At 37.1% G+C, this 20,955-nt stretch overlaps 1 protein-coding gene across 1 annotated transcript; it reads left to right on the top strand.

The window, feature by feature from the left end:
• Nucleotides 1-4,532: 4,532 nt before the first annotated feature.
• Nucleotides 4,533-19,632, top strand: LOC106159532 (uncharacterized). The gene is made up of 10 exons (XM_013535832.2): nt 4,533-4,780; nt 9,269-9,363; nt 11,947-12,159; nt 12,514-12,747; nt 12,955-13,084; nt 13,335-13,421; nt 16,675-16,838; nt 17,117-17,888; nt 18,204-18,266; nt 18,568-19,632. The coding sequence occupies exons 2-10, from the start codon at nt 9,292-9,294 to the stop codon at nt 18,888-18,890; spliced, it is 2,058 nt and encodes a 685-aa protein (XP_013391286.2). The 5' UTR covers nt 4,533-4,780; nt 9,269-9,291; the 3' UTR covers nt 18,891-19,632.
• Nucleotides 19,633-20,955: the final 1,323 nt, after the last annotated feature.

Raw genomic sequence — 20,955 nt, forward strand, 5'->3', positions numbered from 1 at the left:
ATAGTATACTATAGGCGTTTGAAAATGTCTCACAGTCACATTTCTTATGTCTACTTATCTTTCCGAATTCAGACCTTGAAAACGATAAAATTCTTCATGAAGGTACCTGACGAAACGTACGGGAAGATGTGGCTACTTTGTTAAATTAAAATGGAATAAACCATTGAATCCATGTGCAGTGATAGATTTAGCAATGATTCGTGTTTAGGAAAAATTGCTGTTTCCAGGGGGAAATTCATTTTGGGGGGTTAATCACGTGTAGAGTACCTTTGCTTCAAAACGAGTATTGTTAATTTTAAAATTACAATTATACATTTATTTTCCTTCTTTTTGTGGGTGTGTGTGTTTGTTTGGTAAATGGTCTTCTCTAAATTTGTTTTGTGGGTTAGAGACAGCTAAAGAACTAGAATATTGAGTTTTAAAATGCACAATCTCCGACTTAATGTGGATCATAATACGAAAGAAATGGCTACACATTTTCTTGGGTTTTTTTGTGACATTATTTTATAAACAATAATATCAAGAAAAAAGTAACAATTAGAGGTTGTGGCAAATATGTCCAAACTAAACTTGTCCAAAATGGACAAATTTTTACCAGAGCGTGCGACGATGGTGTAAGTTTCATCGTCTTGAATTAACCTTAATTTACAAAACGAATACTAAGCTTTGGATAAGCAAGTGACAGGTATGAGACATCCAGTGACACCTGTTGGAGTTAAATACGCCGAAGTACTGTCTGGCCACACCCTATACAACTGAGGGGGTCTCTCCCCTTCCTAGCATGCATTCTCCGTCACCGTTTCAATAACTAATAAGACATAGTTTTAATAGTTATGTGGGCGAGTTTCCAATTATAGTCTCTGAAACTCAGTGTGTCTGACCAGGGCTTCATTGCAAACAAGTTCCATCCACAAAATGCTGACGACAGCCCTCAGCGTGACAGACGTGTCAACACGTGAATGACGGCAATGGTGGATAATAAAACAGAAGTCTGTAGGAGCGTATGTTGCTGTCCTTGGTCCCCAGTCGTCGCCTCTCTGGGAGGGGTGAAAGTAGTTTGTTCATAGACGGATCAGACTCCAAAGATAAACCACTTGAAGGCGACTTACGCATTGCATTTCTAACAGTTGAGTCAACAATATAATTATAATACTTATAAGTGACATGTAGAGCATGTTATTTGAAGATTTGGAATATTTACTATTCAACGATAGCTGTAAAACATAAAACTGACAGAGAGGCTAATGAGGGAAATGGTATACATGCCACCGGACTTGTCATCTATTTTAGCCTGAATAATGAAAAACAACACGTTTTAGAATTATTTGTTATATGTACTTCCTACCATGCGCATTATGGCAATGTTTATTTAAACGATTGTGAGCGCTGAACAGGCATAAAAGGGCGTCTGACAGACGTTTACATTACTTTTGTCATTTTCTTTTAATTTAAAGTCCATACCCAATATTTTTTTTATCATGATATGATTTTTAAAATTCATTTCGGTTATTCGGTAAAAAAAAATTAAGAAAGCATGATTTCTGACAATCAGCAAGAAGTGTTTTTCTGATTAATCTGTTCCTTCAATTCCAATAACCATCACACAATTAAACATGTTATTAATATTTATTCTTTCTCTCTTTTTTATGTGCACAACAAATAGATCACTACCTTAAAACAATTATAAAAATATTCCCGCTCCGCTTTTAAAATATTTATATCAATTTTTTTTCATGCTTACTTTAAACAAATAATTATAAATGATAAATATTATATTGAATTTAAATCTAGTACAGATATAATGTTACCAAGTTGACATATGGGGATATAATTTTCAGTAAAAAAAATAATAAGGATATGAAACGGTCTTTTAACTTTTACAAAATTGATGAAGATGCAATCGTTGCACAAATAAAACTTAGAATTTGAATGTGGCTTTCTACATGTCTCACACCTCATACACATACACTACACGTGCACGTACGCAAACGGTGTTATTCCAATTCCGTACTGACCAAGGCAGGGTGACGGGAGCATTTATTTGCACGCCCCTTACCTAGACCGCACTCCTGGCGCGGGAGTAGGCCCTAAATAAGTACTATGAAATACAGAGCAAATTTTGACGCGCCACAAGCACACTTAAAAAATTCAAAGCATATTCTCTTAAATCAGTCCCTATTCTTTCGAGGAGTCAGTTTGTGTGTTTTGTACAGAAATCTCTCTAATCTCGTCAATGATGTTAACTTTCCATTTAAATTTTAAGTGCTCACTTGAGATAGATTGAGGTACCATCACCTTGGACCCGAGGAAAGATTAAGCAGCTTAAAAGACGATGTTTTTTTGTTTGGAAATTATCATAATTGAAAAGATAAAACTCCGCGTACTACCACAAACCAAATACACACCCATTCCCGTAATTTGACGTAATTGCTTATACCAATCATGGCCACCGCATATAATTCTGTCTGAATGTTCAACGACGAAATTTGGCGACAAAAGTCAACAGTGACTCTAGAGGACTTTAAATGTCGATGAAAAGTCAAAGTGGATCAAGTGTCCAAGTTGAGAGGATTTCAACCCTCTAGCGTTGTGTTAACAGACTCAAAATTATTTGATGAACTTATTCAAGTCTATATCTTGCTTGTTTTAAACTCGTGTGTAGTATGCGGGAGAGACGAGAGCCGTGTGATATGTCAACTTGTTGAGGCCGTAGTCGTCTTGCTTGACAACAGTCTACTCGAACATGTCTTTCCATATTTTTTTGTTTCCTCGATTTTATTCCGATGCAAATAAGAAAGGGAAGAATAAAATGAAATCCATGGGCACTGATAAATTGCTACAAAAATGTGTTTTTTCAAGAAAAATTTGAGTGGCCGAGAGGCCTATTTTAGCAGCTACAATACAAATAAGATATACACATTTTGTCTCTTTTTATGGATTTGCATGAAAAGGTTTGAAGACTAATTATCCCGATATTAGTACATGTGTAATTGGTTGATGTTTTTTCCCACCTTTAATATATCGCCCACTCAAGATATATAATAGAGCGCTAATTGTAGCCAGTTACATAAAATGGTAATACAATAGAGCGTAATTAGAATCCAATAAGAGAGTCTTATGGTGACAAAAATATGACGTTATAACAAGCAAAGAAAATTAGATACTGCGAACTCAACATAGATTGAAATATAATGTTTATGAAAAAATGTAGAACTTTTAAAAGGTACTAGTGTACTATTTTTTTTCTTAAAAGATATATAAACAATTGCATCCGTAGAAATCATATCTGCAACTGTTCAAGTCGAAAGTTATTACAATATGGCATATGTATTACTTAGATATTCAATTGAATTTTAAAAACTAAAAACGTACGTTTTTTCTTCTACAACTTTCATTAAACTCTGATCATAGCTGATACTGAGTTCTTTCTCAATTATTCTGTTTGCTAACCACATGAAAAGTCCACACTAAATAACATAAAAAGCTAACACAACTTATTTCACTCCGGATATCAACCAAGTCTGAAGGGGACACCAAATATTGGAATAAGTTTCCTTCCAGTTCACTTATTTCTGGGTGTACACGTCCCACAAGGACATCTTTTTTTCTTGTCCTTATCCCTGGAGAACGTACCGCACTTCGTCACACAGCAAGTTCACCCGCACCAATCCTCACCTCAGTCTCAGTCACAATCACATTCTACCAGTGTTGTTGTCTTTTCTCACCTAACGCATTCATATGAAGGCAACAGAGTGACAGTGAACTGATGCCAAGACACGAAAATAAGAATATACAGTATGATATTTCCCTATATATATTGAATGTGAGTTGTATTCCCGTTATTGTTCCTCTACTTTGCGTGCACGTGTATGTGTTTATGTATACGCAGGTTGTTTTCCAAGTAGCGTAATAGTACATCAGGGATAAGCTCCTCCGCAGTAACTACATTAAAGCACAAGCAGTGCTTAATAAAAAGCGACACAAACACCCGAATGACCATGTTTCGTTTTGGTGGAAAAGATGAAAACTTCACAGGAGTGAGGTCGCAGGTATTAAGCAAAATGCATTTTATTTCTGCAGGAAATTTATGTCTCGGAATCGGAAAGGTGTGCTATGCTTTGGGAAATGTAAGTACGATCCATTTTGAATTAGAAATACTTCAGGGAGAAAATCCCACAACCCTTTCGCGTAGTACATCTGTGGACCCCTAGGGTGGTCAAATGTTTTCTTTATTAGGGCAAGGGCGTTGTTCGTGGCACGCAGGTGAATCAAACTTATTATTTGTTATTACAACAGACGTTTAATTATATTGAATTGGTATCGATTAATCGAAATCGATCGTGAATATAAGATACATTAAGACCCGCAAGGTGCACCGAGGTTTGCATCGAACACAAAAACGTATAAATATACACAAACATGCGGTGTGTACATTGCACTGACACCACTTTATTAGCAATTCTGATCGGCAATGATCCGACGCATGAGACAATCTATGCACCATACAAGCCATCTTTGTTCCCTCAGTATATAAGGTTGCACAGTGAGCTAACACAAGTTAAAACTTCATTCATGGCCCATTCGCCCGAATGGTCTTTGTAGTATTAACCCACCTTTAGGTTTGGTGGAGCGGTATTTCTTGCTACCCATGAGGTTACTGTAGAGCTGCAGAGGTAACCTGCGCAGTGCATTGACGGCCCGAGAGCATTCCTCTAGTTAATACCCAATTTCCATCCAGCTGGGGTAGTATCAGCAAGGAAAGAGGCACGCACGTGCAAAGGTGAGAGAGAAGAAGACTAATAACGATTGACAGTGTGTCAACTAATGCTAGGTGTGAATGCGTGCGCGTGTGAGCGGCTGGTTGTGTATGCTAGAGCGCAAAGGTAATTTTTACGGTAGAGAAAGGATTTGTTGATTCCTCCTTTGCAGTACGGGTGATCTCAACACTGCTACTTAGTGGCCTTAATCCTTAACGAAGTTGCACAGAAGAGAACTAAAATGACGTATGTCTTTGAATACAACAGACATTATACTTGAAGTATATGCTCTATATGGATGCGTCATGGACGGTTTTCCATTATCACTGAGAGTCGACTTTCGGAGTTCGAATTAGTCAATAGAGACCACTTGAATAACAATTACATTTGATGATTTTACGTATCCGCCAGGGAAATACTCGCATTGTTATACAATGTCATGCGATATCTACCAATGTGCGCATTCAGTAAAGTGTTTTGTCTTTTTTTCTCCAAATTTACTCCCTTGAGGTAAAGGGCACTTAAAACAGAATTCAGGTTAAATGCAGTTTGCGGACGTGTTACCTAGACACCAACGATAATGCATCGGAATGCTAACGAATTGCCAACCCATGCTCAGGTAAACAAAAAAGTTAATCGAGAAATCGGATATTACCTTTTGATGTGTAATTTTATAATTCATGTCATCAAGGGCCCCATGAATTACTGCTCTCTGCCTCGACCTTTTACATTTCAACCAGTAATTGTGATTGATCATTTATCAAATAAATTATCATATAAAGAGACAGAATCTGTGCCCAAACATGAGCAAGGTCCTCGAGGGAATCTTTTTAATCTCGTGTCAGGGGTTGAATGGCTTGTTCTTTAACGGGTTCTCTGCTCCTGTTTTTTGCCCTATTATGTAGGAAATGGGGTTGCCGTCCCCGACCTACCTCACAAATATATACAAGTATATATATACACACACAGTCCACCGCCTCAGTTTTTAAGGATTCGAATTACACCTGATACAATTTCACGTTAAAATGTAAACGTAAATAATGTCTACTCCAGCCAATTGTTTGTATTTGCTTCGTTGGAAGTGGAAACAATTCGACTAGTTCAAAGGTAGGCAATCAAATCAACAATTTTGAAATCAAATACGTGACATGTCTGCTTTCCACAATGGAAATCAACAGACAGTTCAATCGTTCGAGTCTAAGGCCTCACAACCATTATCGTTAGTTGATTCTTTTTAACTCCATCTTTTCAGTATCGTCATTTTTTTGCCATTACATTAAGGCATTTAACTATATTTTTCTATAGCTAATGCTTTAAATACTTGTGTGTTGGCTTATACTGGTGTTTGTGATACGGCTAATGGTGCGACAATCACAGAGAGCAATGTTACTGCTGGCTTCTTTTGAAAATCTGAAAACTCGAACAAGAAGATGTGCCAAGCGCGTGCACTGATCTCATTATTTTGCCACGTGTATGTGCATGAATATGGCAACATACATAACCTAACATCATTGTTACTACTCCACTGTCAATGTGTTAAAATGACAGGATCTTTCCGACATCTGTTGTACGCTTGACGTTACAACTTGTTCGATCTTAAAATGGGACCCTTTCTGATCTCCAAACATCAACTAATACAGTAACCAGTGAGAAAAATGATTGACGCACTGTTTTTTGGTTAAAAAAAGAAGTGATTCATGGCAGTCTGGAGAAGCGTCTGGAGAAGAAAATCGGACCAGATTAAAACTAGGATCCATTGTTATTTCAAGTTTTTCTCACTTTGCTCAGACGATCTTTTGGTTCTAATAACATCCCTATAATAACATACAACTGCATACATTTAATATTGAGAACACGTTAGTTAATTGGTCCCGTTTTGCCTCGGCATTAAAAGAAGATAAAAACTATTGCTTTTTAGTTAGCTATCAGTGTTGTCAAATTATTTATTCTATGCAAGCACATCTAGTTTGTTTTACCTTTGTTAAAACTTGACCCTATGGGTGAAAATGCTGACAATTTATCTCGTGTCCTGAATGCAAAATTGATTTTATCATTCATTTCAGCATCACCACAATTAGCATTTATTCAAGGACTTTGACGTATCACAGATTTAAAGTCTGTTGTTTTTAACAAGAGGGCTACTTTTGCTCTAAATCAATCTTGCAGTCTTTCACATTCCAAATGCAAAATCAGTTCTGATGCCTGTATAAATTATCTCTTCATTGATCCTCGGCTTTTTATGAGAAGGGGGTGCGCCCCAACCCCATCCCGCCTCCAATATTGCTACATGATTGCTACATGTACCATTACGATCATCTCGCCGCACCCCGGCGTATGGCGTTGACTGTGTAACAATTGAGTTTTAACCCTAATAATTGGATTTAATCTGTCGCACCTGTGGGAATGTAGGCCTATTTAAGGTTGCCGTACAATGTATATGAGTTATAATTCTGCCACGTTTCTACATGGCGTTTGATTCAACAAAAGTTGACCAGATGAAAATAATCAAGGGATTTGATACCGTCGCTTCTCACCTCTGGCCTCCAGTGCATAAAAGAAGGGCTCTATTTGTAATACAAGTCGAGGTGCTAGCTGCGGTATATCAGACGGTTACGACTGTTCTTTGACATTATGGTGTCCACGTTAAACAATGCTTGTCAACATAAAACGCTCGATTAAATTTCAAGATATTTGTAAGACCAGGGCATGGGGAGCGACGTTTTACAAATTTTTGATTGATTTTAGACACATTTCCCCAGGCACGATCAGCATTTTCGCATGCGACTTATGCGTTAAGGACCTAAAGACGAAGAAGGGTGAAGTGTAAAATTGACCTTTATTAGTCGTCTCACTATTTTTTTCAAAGCAGAATGCTTTTGCCTCTTGGATGAATACGCGTCGAAACCAAGTATTAACATGAACATGAACTTTTACATCCATGCAACATAACAAAACCGCTTTACCTCAAGTCGAAATAGGTATTTCAGACAGCGCATAAAGAGATGTACCTGTAACGTTGACAATCGTGGTTCAGACAGATATAATTGATAAATCACCAAGCAGAAAACAACATTTCTCTTCCGAAAAAAAAATTTTAACAAAAGTTGGGTTGAAAGAGATACCAATTCGTTCCGGGCTACTGAAACGAGGGGACCCAAAATTTTCCCATTTCTAAAGGTTGTAACCCCGCCTTGGAGGTTTATAGCTTGCTGAGCAATTTGAAAGGTTCAGCTCGCAGTACAGTGAAGGTTGTCCAGAGACGTAAACCACCGCTGGTGCAGAAGAATTGGCGTCTGTGATCTAGGAATTAACTGAGATAAAACACACCTTTTTAAACATTTATAAGCTTTTCAGGACAATTGAGTGTTATGAGGAAGCAGTTTTTGTTCTTTTTTTTTTTTTTTGGGGGGGGGGGCACTTTTATTTTTGTATGTTTTCTCTGACCTCTTAATTTACAGTCCCTTTACTTGTGAATTAAGTTAACTGCAGATTTTATTAAATCTTCTCAATGAAATAAACCGTTCGTGAGATTTCCGTTGTCTTGAATCGCCTTATTTTCACCTGAAATACTATGTCCTAATATCAGAAACCTTTTTCAGCAACAAAATTACTACCCTGCTCATAAGCTGCCTTTTTACACGATGTGAAAATGCTAGGAATGCAAATAACCTTTCACTTAGTGAAGAAAATGTGGTCTTGAAAAAGTACATTTATATGGTATTTTTTAGTTCGGAACTTGATAGAGTGATCATCGGTATGTACTCAAATACTGTCGATGAAACCAATGAAATTCGTTTTAGGTTTATCATCTCTCCAAGAATCCCACAAATGGTCCTTATCATGTATCAATCCTTGAATCATATTTGTATAAAAAAGACGTGCATTATCTACTCATTGACAAACATATATCAGGGCTATTTTATTCCACATTGCTCCATTCGGCTCTCAATCTCTGAACGCATCTTTAGTTGTTTGAAGCAGCTCTGTAAATCTTCCCTCTATCTTGTAAACCATCATCGAATGAACTTAAACGGAGGTTGACCCCTGACCCCTCCCCGCACCCCTGGGGCTCTCCCCATGTTTTCCGGAATGCACAGCGGACGACAAGGCGGTAATAAGACCTACTTACTTATCGCTCCCTCTATACTGAAATGATTGAGTCATTATTGAAGTATCAAATGCACTACGTTAACCTCCCCGTCTCCCGCCCCTTCGTTTTTCAGCTCGAATTCGAGTGGTCTAGTTACGCCCAGCTTTTAAATTTAAATTCACAAATATCGCCTCGGCCACTGTGTCCGGAACGAGTCAATAGAAAATTGTTCTCCGCCGAGATAGGGAAGCAACAAAATGTCTTGTAACTTTTTTCGATAAAAAGCATCTGTTCTTCATATTTTTTCAGGAGTTGTTGGTTATGCCGTAGACAGAATACTGCTTACAAATATTCGCTGCAGTCTTTCTTGTTTGTACTGTACTTGTCATAGCGAAATTTAACGTATATTATTTTTCATCAGGTATAAGTGAACCAGGGAGCAAAATGGAGTGTACTGTGAATTACCTGATAAGAGGGAGTCTTCTTTTTGGAGCTGTGCTGCTGAGTCTGATACAGGTATATTCTTATTACAACATTTTGTCCTGTTTCCCCTGTGTGCTTAATTCTGATGCCTTGCTTGGATTTTGTTTCGTTGTTTTTTGTTGTAGATTTTTTTTGTTTACCGAGGGATAAGCACACAAACTGTTATATGAACACTTGCTTGTCATTGTATTTATATCCCCCATCAATACTCGAGCAAACTATTTGTAAATAATTCAATTCTGACCACCATAGTACACGTATATGTACATAGAAAATGCTATACTCTGTGCTCTTGCACAGTAAAAAAAGATCAAACAGAAGGAAATATGCATTTTGCCTTTTCGAATGTGATCTGAATCACCAGTATATATTAAATTTCTTTAAATGCTAACGTCACAAATAAGTTGCTACATGTACGAGTAAAATCCACTCTTAAATTTTTGATCAAGAATCCGATAATGTTCCCCTTTCAACTGCACGAACCTCGTCCATTTAATATTCTGTAATGTAAGCGTGTTTTCTTCATCAGTTTTTACTTTCTATCGACCTGACAGAAGTTCTGCGTCATCTCTCGTCATCAAAAGACTCCGTGTGCGATCGCATATTTCCAAGATATATTTCTCACCGATGATTCGGGTTAGACATTTTATAGATGATACAGTCAAACCATGTGATCTTATCATCTCTACAGCTCGATTTATTTTGACTGAAACATTCGTACACACTGTTCACCGAAATATCAGGTGTAATAATCAACATAAAAAAATCACGCAAATGAGAAAATATGCGTACATTACCCTGAGTGACACGAACTCATGTACCTTTGGCTTACCAATCTAGGCGAATACCCTGTAACTTTTTTAGAGGTTCAAAAAAGACCAAAAGAACGTTATGGATGTTCCTATGGATGTTTCTATTTCAACTTCAACGGTGTCTAAAGGTAAATCACTCGACTTCTGTGACCTCTCGTTTTCCAGATGAGAGATCTACGATATGTTACCTTTGAGAGTACGTATGTGATAAAACAAACTAAATAAACAGATGGGTTTTCTTAACGCCTCTTTTCTCGTTAACAGCAGCATAACCTTACATGAGTTGACTACAGCAGGCAATAGAGGCAGATTTTACTACCACGTTCTCTCTGTATATTGGCACTTACATGAAATAGCATTTCACTTAATGGTGCATGACTGAGGTAGCTTATTGGCTTATGTCAGCTAAACCAGGAGTTTATATAAGCCATTACAGAAACACTAAATATTTGAGTTAAAGTTTTGCAATGTGTTGGAAAGATTTTCATCATTGCATTGTTGGAAATGGGTGAAAAAAGCAGTGCGAGAAACGCAACATAAAAAAAAAACTTCATGAAGTAGTATACAGGGCGGAAGGAAGGAAGGCCTAATCATAAAGGTCCAAGTTTCAATTAAGCCACAGACCGTACATCACATTTCTGTCATGTTTAATTTAGGGAACGCTCCACTAAAAAAAATAACGCGCGTTTTTATTTGTGAACGCGATTTATAAGCGATCAAACTTTGTTGTTTGGATTCATAATGTAACGTAAAATCACAGGTATAAAAAAATAACATGCAGCTCTCCTTATCTTTTACCCTATCAACGACTTTTGTGCTTCTTGTGTAAGAAAAAGATACTTCTAATTTGCAATATGTGTACTTCTTCCTTACCCCTTTCCCCACATGCACGCGCAACAGTACAAGCGCACGCGATGGACCACTTGCTACTTTACCATATGTCACATAAAGATTCTCAAATTTTCAAAATATCTGGAATATGCTCAAGGGAAAGATTTAATTTGCACCGTGAACAAAGTCTACTGCTTATGATCTAGGGTCTTATTTACAGATAGGAATGTGATCATAGTTATTGTAGAACACGTGCGTGATGAATATGAGAGTCTGCACATTATTTAGATAAAGTGATAGCTTGTGTAAGATCCTGAAGAAAATCAATATTACTGTATTCGTCCTAAGTAAGCAGTCATAAAATGGAAGTAAAAAAACATAAAATAAACTAATCAGGAAGGATGGAAACGGCTATGTATATATGGAATAGATAAGGACCATATGAATTAAATTAAACTGATAAATACCCTCATTGTAGAGTTAGAGTACATTTGATCACTCAGATTATTCGTGTTCAATGAAAGCGAATTTTGCCATTTTGCTATTTGTGAACATTTTATGACCCTAAAGATACGGTATTTGTAGACCATCCAATGTACATTACTTAGGAAAATAGAATTAAAATCGAGATCACTCCCGCCGGTTCATAATTGTTTAAGATAGCAAGGAGTTTCGTTTGGACTAAACCAAATTAAGTCAATCAGCTAAAAACCCGCTTTGTAACAGTGTTTTCAATGAATGAAACAGGTAATGTTGGCGTTAGGGATAAAGTATATAAATAACACATTTAAGTCTGCTTTCTGGGTTTTTCGTGCCAGTAAATTGTCACCTTATGACTCCGTAGACATTTGTTACAAATATTAGATTTTCAAATTTCCTGCGTTTTTTCATCGCTTCTGTTTATTTTTCTGAAAAAAGTAATATAAAAAAGCAGACCTAAGCTAATTTCCTCTTAAATTCGTTTTTCTTCCAGATTAACTGTGGGCAATATTCTGCACGCAGTGGCGACATATACCAAGGCCCCTTCTTCCCGATACATCCGGGACCTTGGTCAGACTGGTCCGGATGGTCAAAGTGCTCTCGGACATGTGGGGCGGGGATCAAGACGAGATCGAGGCAGTGTCGCGGGTACGATTCTGCAGCTTGTAGTGGGGATAGAGAAGAGTATGCCACCTGTAATACCAAGGTAAGCGATCAACGTGTTTTCAAGATGAAATAAAACTGAAGTGTGTCCACCTTGTGAAGTTAGGGTCAACATGAAGTATGAAGGAAAATGGGTTGTTGTAGGTATTCTAGGTCACAATGAATATATTGGTTACTTGCATTTAATACTTGAAGATATTACTTTTTCAGCATGTTTGACTTTTAAAAGAGAAGCTGAACGTCGAAATAACCAGTCACTGATGATAAAAAAAAAACGACGTGGTTCTTGCATACATGCACACGCCCTTTGCTATTTGAAATGAACATGAAACCGAAATATATTTTACAATGATAAATTAACAGGCTCTATTTCATCTATCTTACTTATTCCTACCAGCCCTGCCCGGAAGGCAGCCTCAGTTTTAGAGATTACCAATGCTCTCGCCATAACGGAAAGAAAGTACTCGGACGCAAGGTGGCTGCATGGGAAGCGTATCTTAGCAACTTGACACCATGTGACCTCCGTTGCAAGGCAAAGGATGTGACGTTTTACTATGGGTTTGGAACTGTATTAGATGGCACCAAATGTAATGATGAAACGCACGACGTTTGCATAAAAGGAAAATGCCAAGTGAGCAATGCTTTTTTTTTCGTGGCCCTTTGGCGATATTTTATTACACTCTGTTGCTCATTCATGCGTTTTGGTTTCATAAAAACCTAATTTTGAAAATTATCCAGCAGAAAAATGATAGAAATATCACTGCATTATCTTAGTAATTGAAACCAAATGTTATGAAATGTTGATCTACTCGATCTACTTTGTTTTCCTTCACTGTAGAAAGTTGGTTGCGATGGACGCATTGGTTCAGATTTAAAGGAAGACATGTGTATGGTGTGCGGCGGACGCAATGACACATGTTACCATTTTCAAAGTGCATTCTACACTGACGACACCGAGACAGTCTCAGGTAATGTTGTGCGACAGTTCTCATTCTGAGTTTCAGGTCCGAGACTCAACAGCATGTATAGAAATGTGAAACTAAATTTCGTAGTTTAGCGGCTCTGAACCGCAGAGTTAATGACGGATTTAAAAGATTGATGTATACCCAAAACTTTTTTTAGCTGTATTACCAAAATGTATTGGCCAGTTTTTATCTTATTAAATTAGACATTTTATGGGCCAAGCATTTATATAACTCCAAGTACAATTTATTTTAGGTAGAAGGTACGGTTATGAAGAAATAGCAACAGTGCCCATTGGAGCTACGCATATCACTGTCAAAGACAGCAGTGATAATTACCTCGGTGGGTATTGAAATGCCTGTGCCTATATTTGTATAATTATTTATCGGTGTAGGAGCCAGGGAACATGGAAGGGGGGGGGGGGTCCTTAGAAGGTCCGCCTATTCCTTACGATCAAACATATACTAAAATAAGCCATTAATATATTCTGTTACAAGTGGAGACCCAGACTACCCAACTTTATATACATAATTTTTACCATAATCCCAGACCCGCCTAACATTCGGCCGAATTTTTAAAAGACGCGTGTATAAATGGGCGCATGCTTTGCTCAAACCCGAATCATTTGGCGACTGATCACTCGTTGAAAGTGTCATCTTTTTACAGAAATCAACAGGAAACGGGTGGGAAAGTTTAGTCTACAGACACCGTCGAAATATTACACAAGTTTTGACAATAATTTTGTGACAGACAACTAGCGGACCCTGTTGTGAGAGAGTAAAAGAAATGCGGTTTGATTTGACTGAAATAGATATTAATATCAAGGCGAACAATTTGGCTTGATAGATTAGAGGATCGTTGGGTCAGTTTGCGCATTACAAAGAAAAAGAGTACACGGACTTCTCTTTGTTTGTGACGTTTTACGTCACGATATCTACGTCACATATAAGTTACGTCACTTAGCCGAGGTTTCGGTTACCATAACACTGAACCCGCAGTGTAGACTATTCGCACGTATTGCTGTATAGCAGTGAAGAAAGATATCAGATATTGTTTACAATGTTAACTTTATTTAGACTTCAAAGAGTGATGGATGACAGAGCATCCACGTCAACTCCGGTGAGTAATTTCTCTTATTATACAATAAATTTATCGCTTTGTATACTTCAAGCATGTTTAGGTCGTTCAGAATTATTACTGATGATGATGATTTATTCTTTGTAGTTAAAGGCCTCTGGCCAACAATACATTACAATCTGTACAAACACAGAAGACATATACAATCAAGGTTTTACATTCACGCATTCACGCATTCACATCTATGTTTACATGTTCATGAAGGGAATTCGGTCAAGTTATTTGTTTATGAAATATTGATCACATTTAAACATCAAAACTTAACCGCACGCTGCTTCGTAAATTTAGATTGAAATTATATAAGATTTGACTATCTCTTAAAATTATCGATATCATTATGAAGCTAACTCTATTCTATAGGCGCAGCCAAGCTTCTGGAAGGAGTTTAGGCGCCGAATGAGATATTTGTTTTGCTGCGGTGCAAACAACAACCGCCTAGAGCCGGAGTTCACTGACCTTAATGAAATATATGTTCCAAAAATGTATCCAGATTGGTTGCCGATGGAACAAAACCAGAGATACCAGAATAACAAGCAGCGCCTTTATCAAGCTGTGAGTAACGCCCTCTCTCTCTCTAGCATGCACAAAAAAGAACGACACTATTTCCTGTTTTATTGTTAAAATCGTAAACTTCCCTTATTCTTTTGTAATACAAAGGACATTATCCTTATTCCAGGCATATGAGAACACATGTCCGCCTGACCACATAGTCCTGGAGAGAGACAAACGTGGAGAATTGGTTCAAATAGGTAGTGGTCGTTATGGAACTCTGTTTCTGGCTAGATATAAACCGACCGGAGACTTTGTCGCTGTGAAAATGTTTAAAAGAAACAAGTCGTCTGAGACATTCGCAGAGAAGCATCCTTCTTAGAAATCTTGCAAGGAACCAAACTATGCCCAAAGTTCTATGGCATACTGGAAGGGAAACAACAGAGGACCAGCAAATATGCTGACTTGGCTATTGTTATGGAGCTGGTGCGATTCAAGGAAAACACAAAGCAGTGCTTCAACTTGAAGAGTTTCGTACAGACCCAGTTTGCTTGCGGTGGCTTGACCACCAAAAACTGGTTTAGCTTCAGTATGGAACTAGCGAAAGGTCTCATGGAAATCCATGAAGTAAGTTGGGATTTGTGAAAATGACAAATAAAAATTTTTAACTAAGTGGTAGAAGCAGTTAATGCAAGATATAAATAAATAAATAAAAAAAAAAAAAATAAAAATACCATAACGGGTATTGTATATTTCTAGTGATACGTCAATACCAATACTTTTTTTTGTATTTCAGCGTGGCATTTGCATCTTAAACCTTAAGGATGAAAATATTATGGTGACAAGGGACAGCGACGGAGCCATCCACCCACGACTGGTAGACCTCGGAGGCGTCGTGTTATTGGACGACGACAACCCTATTATGCCACCACAGACATTTGCAGAAAGGAAGCTAAAGATTTTCAGTAAAAAGCGACCCATTTTGGCTCCTGAGTTATTTAAGTATAGCAAACCTACTGCACAGATAGACGTTTTTAGTCTTGGATGTATCTTTGAAGAAATAGGAAAACGAGAGATGATGTGCGACTTGACGGAGCTCGCCCTGTGGTGTACGACTAGTGATCCTTCCCTGCGCCCAACTTTGGCTGGCATTGTGAAGGAGTTGGGTGAACTAGCAGTTAAAGTTTGACTTTTACATACAATCATCATTTTCATTATCATCATTACACTCATTGTGCATGGAACTGATTAGTATGCCATTTTTAGCATCAAGTAGACGAGCAACCACTCTTGGAATCTTGTGTTTTTTAAACATCATTAGAAACGCGTAGAGCTGGATCAATCATTCTAGCACTGTATTCAGGAGATATATAATAAAATGTACATACTGGTGTATTTATTGTAAATAATTGTTATTTGGTACTTGTTAATAAAAGAGAATATTTTTATTTGCTAATTTACATATTTTTTACTACTTTTTTCAAGATAACAAATGCAAGTACGGAAAGAGGGAAGAATATAATTTAGGATATTTTGCAAAAAAACAAAAAAATAAAAAATAAAAAAATAAAAAAAATAAAAAATCACTGATTCATTTCATAGCATTCTAAGCAACGAGCCCGTTGCTCAGGCTTTGTAAAAATGTTTTATTATCAGTATTTGTAAGATTCAATATACAAAACGCAATATTTATGTCCTATTTATGACCGCGAATTGACGGCGAAACAACATGCTCCATGCTCTCCCTTGTAGGCCTGTGTAGAGCGTAGAGGTTCTGTGGCATAATTAATCACAATTCAATTTATTGTTCGTCATTTCATACCTTACCGAACCACCCATTTTATAGAAAAAACCATCCAATGCAAAATATCAGTGACATCTTTCGGTGATAAAAGTTAATGTCGCTATTTTGTTTTTATTTCATGATAAAAGTCTTTTTTTATTTAATGGTCAATTTTTGTACACACAGCCGTGACAGACTCCAAGAAGAAGTACATCATCAATGGAGGCTGGTCGATCACGTGGCCTGGAAAGTATAACGTGGCTGGCACAGTCGTCCAGTACGAGAGAGACTGGGAAAATAAGGAAACAATAAGTATAGCAGGGCCAACCACAGAAGTAATATATTTAATGGTAAGGTATTGATAAAATTCCAACAAAATATCTGGAATGAACTATAAAATTTAGATATGATGGATAACAATTTTCCGAAATAGATTATATTTCGAAGTTTGTGTCAAAGGGCCTAACATTGCGATATTGTGATCTATAACTATTTAACGACTTTTAAGTCTTTAAAAAATACAAAAAGAGGTCCATAATGGCAAGAGTCAGTTACTATTTTTTTCAAATTGAGTTCCAAAAAGTAATGTCATTAAAGAAACGATTCTCAGGTATTTTTTTTTCTGCAGGTTTTACTCAGAAGCAGCAACCCCGGTATAACATACGGATATTGGCTACCAAAGAAATCCTTACCTCCTGATGGCAATCGAGATAAGTACAATAACAAGAACCAAAAAGACAAGACGCGTCATAATACGTACAACGACAACGGGCATCCATCAACATATCCGTTGCGTAGGATTCCAGGTTATCCAAGCCAAAGAGCGGCATTGCAGTCAACTTCGTCGGACAGGGGAAAACAGCCGGAAGAGCAAAAAAGCCAGAAAAATGTGCAAAAACCAAACACTAGAGATGACGACCGTTCCTATAATCAAAGAATGAATGAGTATGCCAGGAATTATAGAAAAAGATATCACAGAACAACACGTTCTATTGCTACCACGCCCGCAACGACCACAACGAGTCGAAGGCCGTACCAAAGTCAGTATAATCCATATGGTAATTATTATAATACTCGGAACAACAATAATATAAATCAAGGAACATCAACCAAGGACAGGCTGTATGTTTACAGAGGTTACAATAATTTCAGACCGGGGAAATATATCTATCAGAGAAATTACGAATGGACGACAGCTGGACCTACAAAAAGTTTTACAACAAGTACAACTAGGGCTGCAGCCACAAGTGCAATTTCAACAGTGGCAACAACATCCGTAGGACCTACGTCCGCGACTACCTCCTCCTCCTCAACAACGACAGCAGTTCCGAACCACCAGGATATTTTTGGCTTCACATTGGACGATGCAGATGAGGATTTGATAGTTGATCCTGTTACAGGTATATCTTATATGACAGTACAAGTAGCACTAAAGAAGTCGATTCCTTTTGAAAAACTCTTCCATTTTCAATCTAAAAGTTGCAATCAAAGTTCAAATAAAAACGAGGCTGAAATTTATATATGCGTAAATGTACCAGTATTTATAGGTGCTTAAATGTATTCTATGTTGGTTGTACACATTTTGATGACTGTGAAACATCATTAAAAAAAAAACAAAAAAACTACCGTACAAAACTTTACGTAAGATGAAAATCACCGTCAGTATGTACATAAACTGCTATTTCAATTTACTGCATTGATTAATTCACTTTTAGGGAAATGTTTCGAGTGTCCCTACGTACGGGACTGGCAGGCAGAATACTGTGATAGTGATTTCGGTGCGTACATGTACATTGGTTGAGGAGCCTAACTAGTATGCCTTCAGAGTCAAAAGCTTCTGTTTACAATATAATTGTAGTCACTTTTTGACATTTACCTAGATTAAACATTGAAGTTGAAGGGATGTGTAATTATACTACGCTGAAGTTCTTTAAATGCCCATTCCATGCCATGTTTACAAATCTATAATTGGATTAACTCATTCGTTCGTCTAATTCCTTTTTAGAAGCGTAAACACACTTGATAGTAGAACGTCAACAAAAAGTGCTCAAATGATGAATGGTTTTCTGCTATTTTCAGTAATTCGTGCAAAGGTGAACGGCGGGATCAAATCCAGAGGCGCAATGCGTTACGACATCAGCGTTATACAGACGTATAAAACCACGGTCCCCATGCTACCTAGGGAATACGTATGGGTTCCCAACTTGTGTGGATGTCCCGATCTACGCACAAATGAACAATACATTATGATGGGTAAGAATGCCATCCACGGAAGGGAGGTCAGACTGGAGCTGGACCATAGGAGTCTGGTCCGAAAGTTCGGACGGAGATACGCCATTTATATGAGGAACGTGAAGTCCAAGACAGACTGCAAAACGTACAAAAGGAGACCATACTATTGATGTTGAAATAACAAGTGCGAATTTTGTAAATATGATTTGTAAAATTCCTTCTTGCCTTAAGTACCTTTCTTTCCTTTTGTGACTTGGCAAAGAATTAGTAAACGGTCCAATATAATATGGTGATTATTTTTTAAAATTTGGTAGAATTAATTTTTAACTTTGAAATATATAAAGTAACTTTTAGTCATACTGCAAAAGCGTCAGTTAAACAAGTTACTTTTGTTCGTTTGAAAACGAAGGTACCTCAAGAACAGAAACAGACAACAGAAAACTCACTTCCATTTTATATCTGTACACAGCGTTTTAGAGCGAGCATATAGGCTAACTTTTGTTACTCGTTTAAAATATTGAAATCGCATTTATAACTTCCCTGGCCAATGTGTTATACAAGAGGTGCAAAGAGGAAAATGAGAGGCAGGCTGGCAGTTTATAATATTTATTATGGAAGCTAAATAATGTTAGTCATGTGTACAGTGCAATTCGAATTACACCATTATGTAAATATATATAATATTTAATAAAAAAAAAATTGCACAGACATTCAGGAAAGTGGATAAGATAAATAGGCCTAAGTATTATATGCAGGAAAATAGGATAGCACACGTATTTTGTGTAAATTATGCGTAGGACCCTGTATTATATATATACATTTTATTCTTCCGAGGTGTTTATAGTATGTGATAATTAATTATAATAAATTAATTTAAGTTTACATGTTAATTTGTACCTAATGAAAATTTAGGAAAGATTAAAAATGTAGTTTAAGGTAATTCGTCTTGTTGAAATTGTTCAACCTGGCACACAATGATAAAATTGATCGTTATTCTTTGAAACGTTTCTACTGATTTACAAATACTCTACATAGATTTCTTAATAAATTCCCAATCATTTTAAAGTAACATTTTAAAGTAAGGGACTATATGAACCGGACCAGTTTCGATATTTGTCATATACTTCGAAAACATTTGGAATATCTATCTATTATACTGCTTTCTCATTCCCTGCGTTCTTTAAGACAAAGTGTTATGATTCAGCTTTTGCGCGCCTGCTTGAAACAAGTTGGTAACGCTAACACGGTGTTGTATATTGTGGTAGGTGGATGAACAGGTAATCACAATCAGCGACTGTAAAAATTGTTTCGTGCTTTGTTGATTAAATCCCTCGTATTAATTTTAAAAAATAGTCAAACCGCCCTGCTGCATATTGTGGTAGGTGGAACACTGGATAATCACAATCAGTGATGGTAAAAAATGTTTCTGCCTTGTTGATTAAATCCCTCGCATCAATTAAAAAATTTGTCGGTGAAAAGTTGTGCAATTGTTTGCATTCACACGCAGACTAAAATTGTTTAGAGTAAATTCAAGTGTGGATCATCTCTTCATTTTAAGGCCTCGGTCATAGCTGAAGGCGCTTTTTTATATGTGCATACTTCAAAATAAATTTTGTTTTGCATAGGGGTAAGGGATTGACCGCCGCCTCCACAGGTATCGCATAGGTGAGGGGTGCGTTCAAGGAAGCCAAATAAATAAAAGATGTGTATGCATTTGAAAATACATAATGATAATATCAGTGGCAAGAGGGTAGGCACATAATTTATGGAATGAAAAAATGTACCATTCAGTTACATTAGGTATATTAATAACCTGTCACTTGATTGCATGTTCTCGCATCTCACTAACAGATGGTCCCATTATTGCGTAGTGAACAAAGATCACGGGGAATTAATTCGTCTATTCACAAATCAAAGTAAATGTGACTTTATTTAATGTTACTGATAATGCGCGTCGAAAATCCTGAAAATCACATATCACCAGGTCACAATAATTTCGTTTCACGAAGGGAGGAGAATAAGAAGCCGCATTCGCGAGTCACGCATCCCAGGAAATAAAAAGGAGGCTTTCAGGGTTATCGTATATACCTAATGGGACTCTCTGAGCAGAGTCCTAGAAAACACAGGATCTCAAATAGGGGGTGGGATGGGCATCCTTTGGGCTTCCAAGAACTGCAAACATATACACTGATGCTTATAAGTTAAGCAACACCCCGATTTTTTCAAAAGTTTCTT

This window comes from Lingula anatina, chromosome 1, assembly GCF_051362555.1.
Source record: "Lingula anatina isolate TDL-2025a chromosome 1, LinAna3.0, whole genome shotgun sequence".
Lineage (NCBI taxonomy): Eukaryota > Metazoa > Brachiopoda > Lingulata > Lingulida > Lingulidae > Lingula > Lingula anatina.

Excerpts from the sequence above, each read along its gene's own strand:
- LOC106159532 (XM_013535832.2), top strand. The coding sequence starts at position 9,292 with ATGGAGTGTACTGTGAATTACCTGATAAGAGGGAGTCTTCTTTTTGGA. Across the intron at positions 13,085-13,334 it reads CGACACCGAGACAGTCTCAG|GTAGAAGGTACGGTTATGAA; the intron begins GTAATGTTGTGC and ends AATTTATTTTAG. Across the intron at positions 16,839-17,116 it reads CAGAAGTAATATATTTAATG|GTTTTACTCAGAAGCAGCAA; the intron begins GTAAGGTATTGA and ends TTTTTTCTGCAG.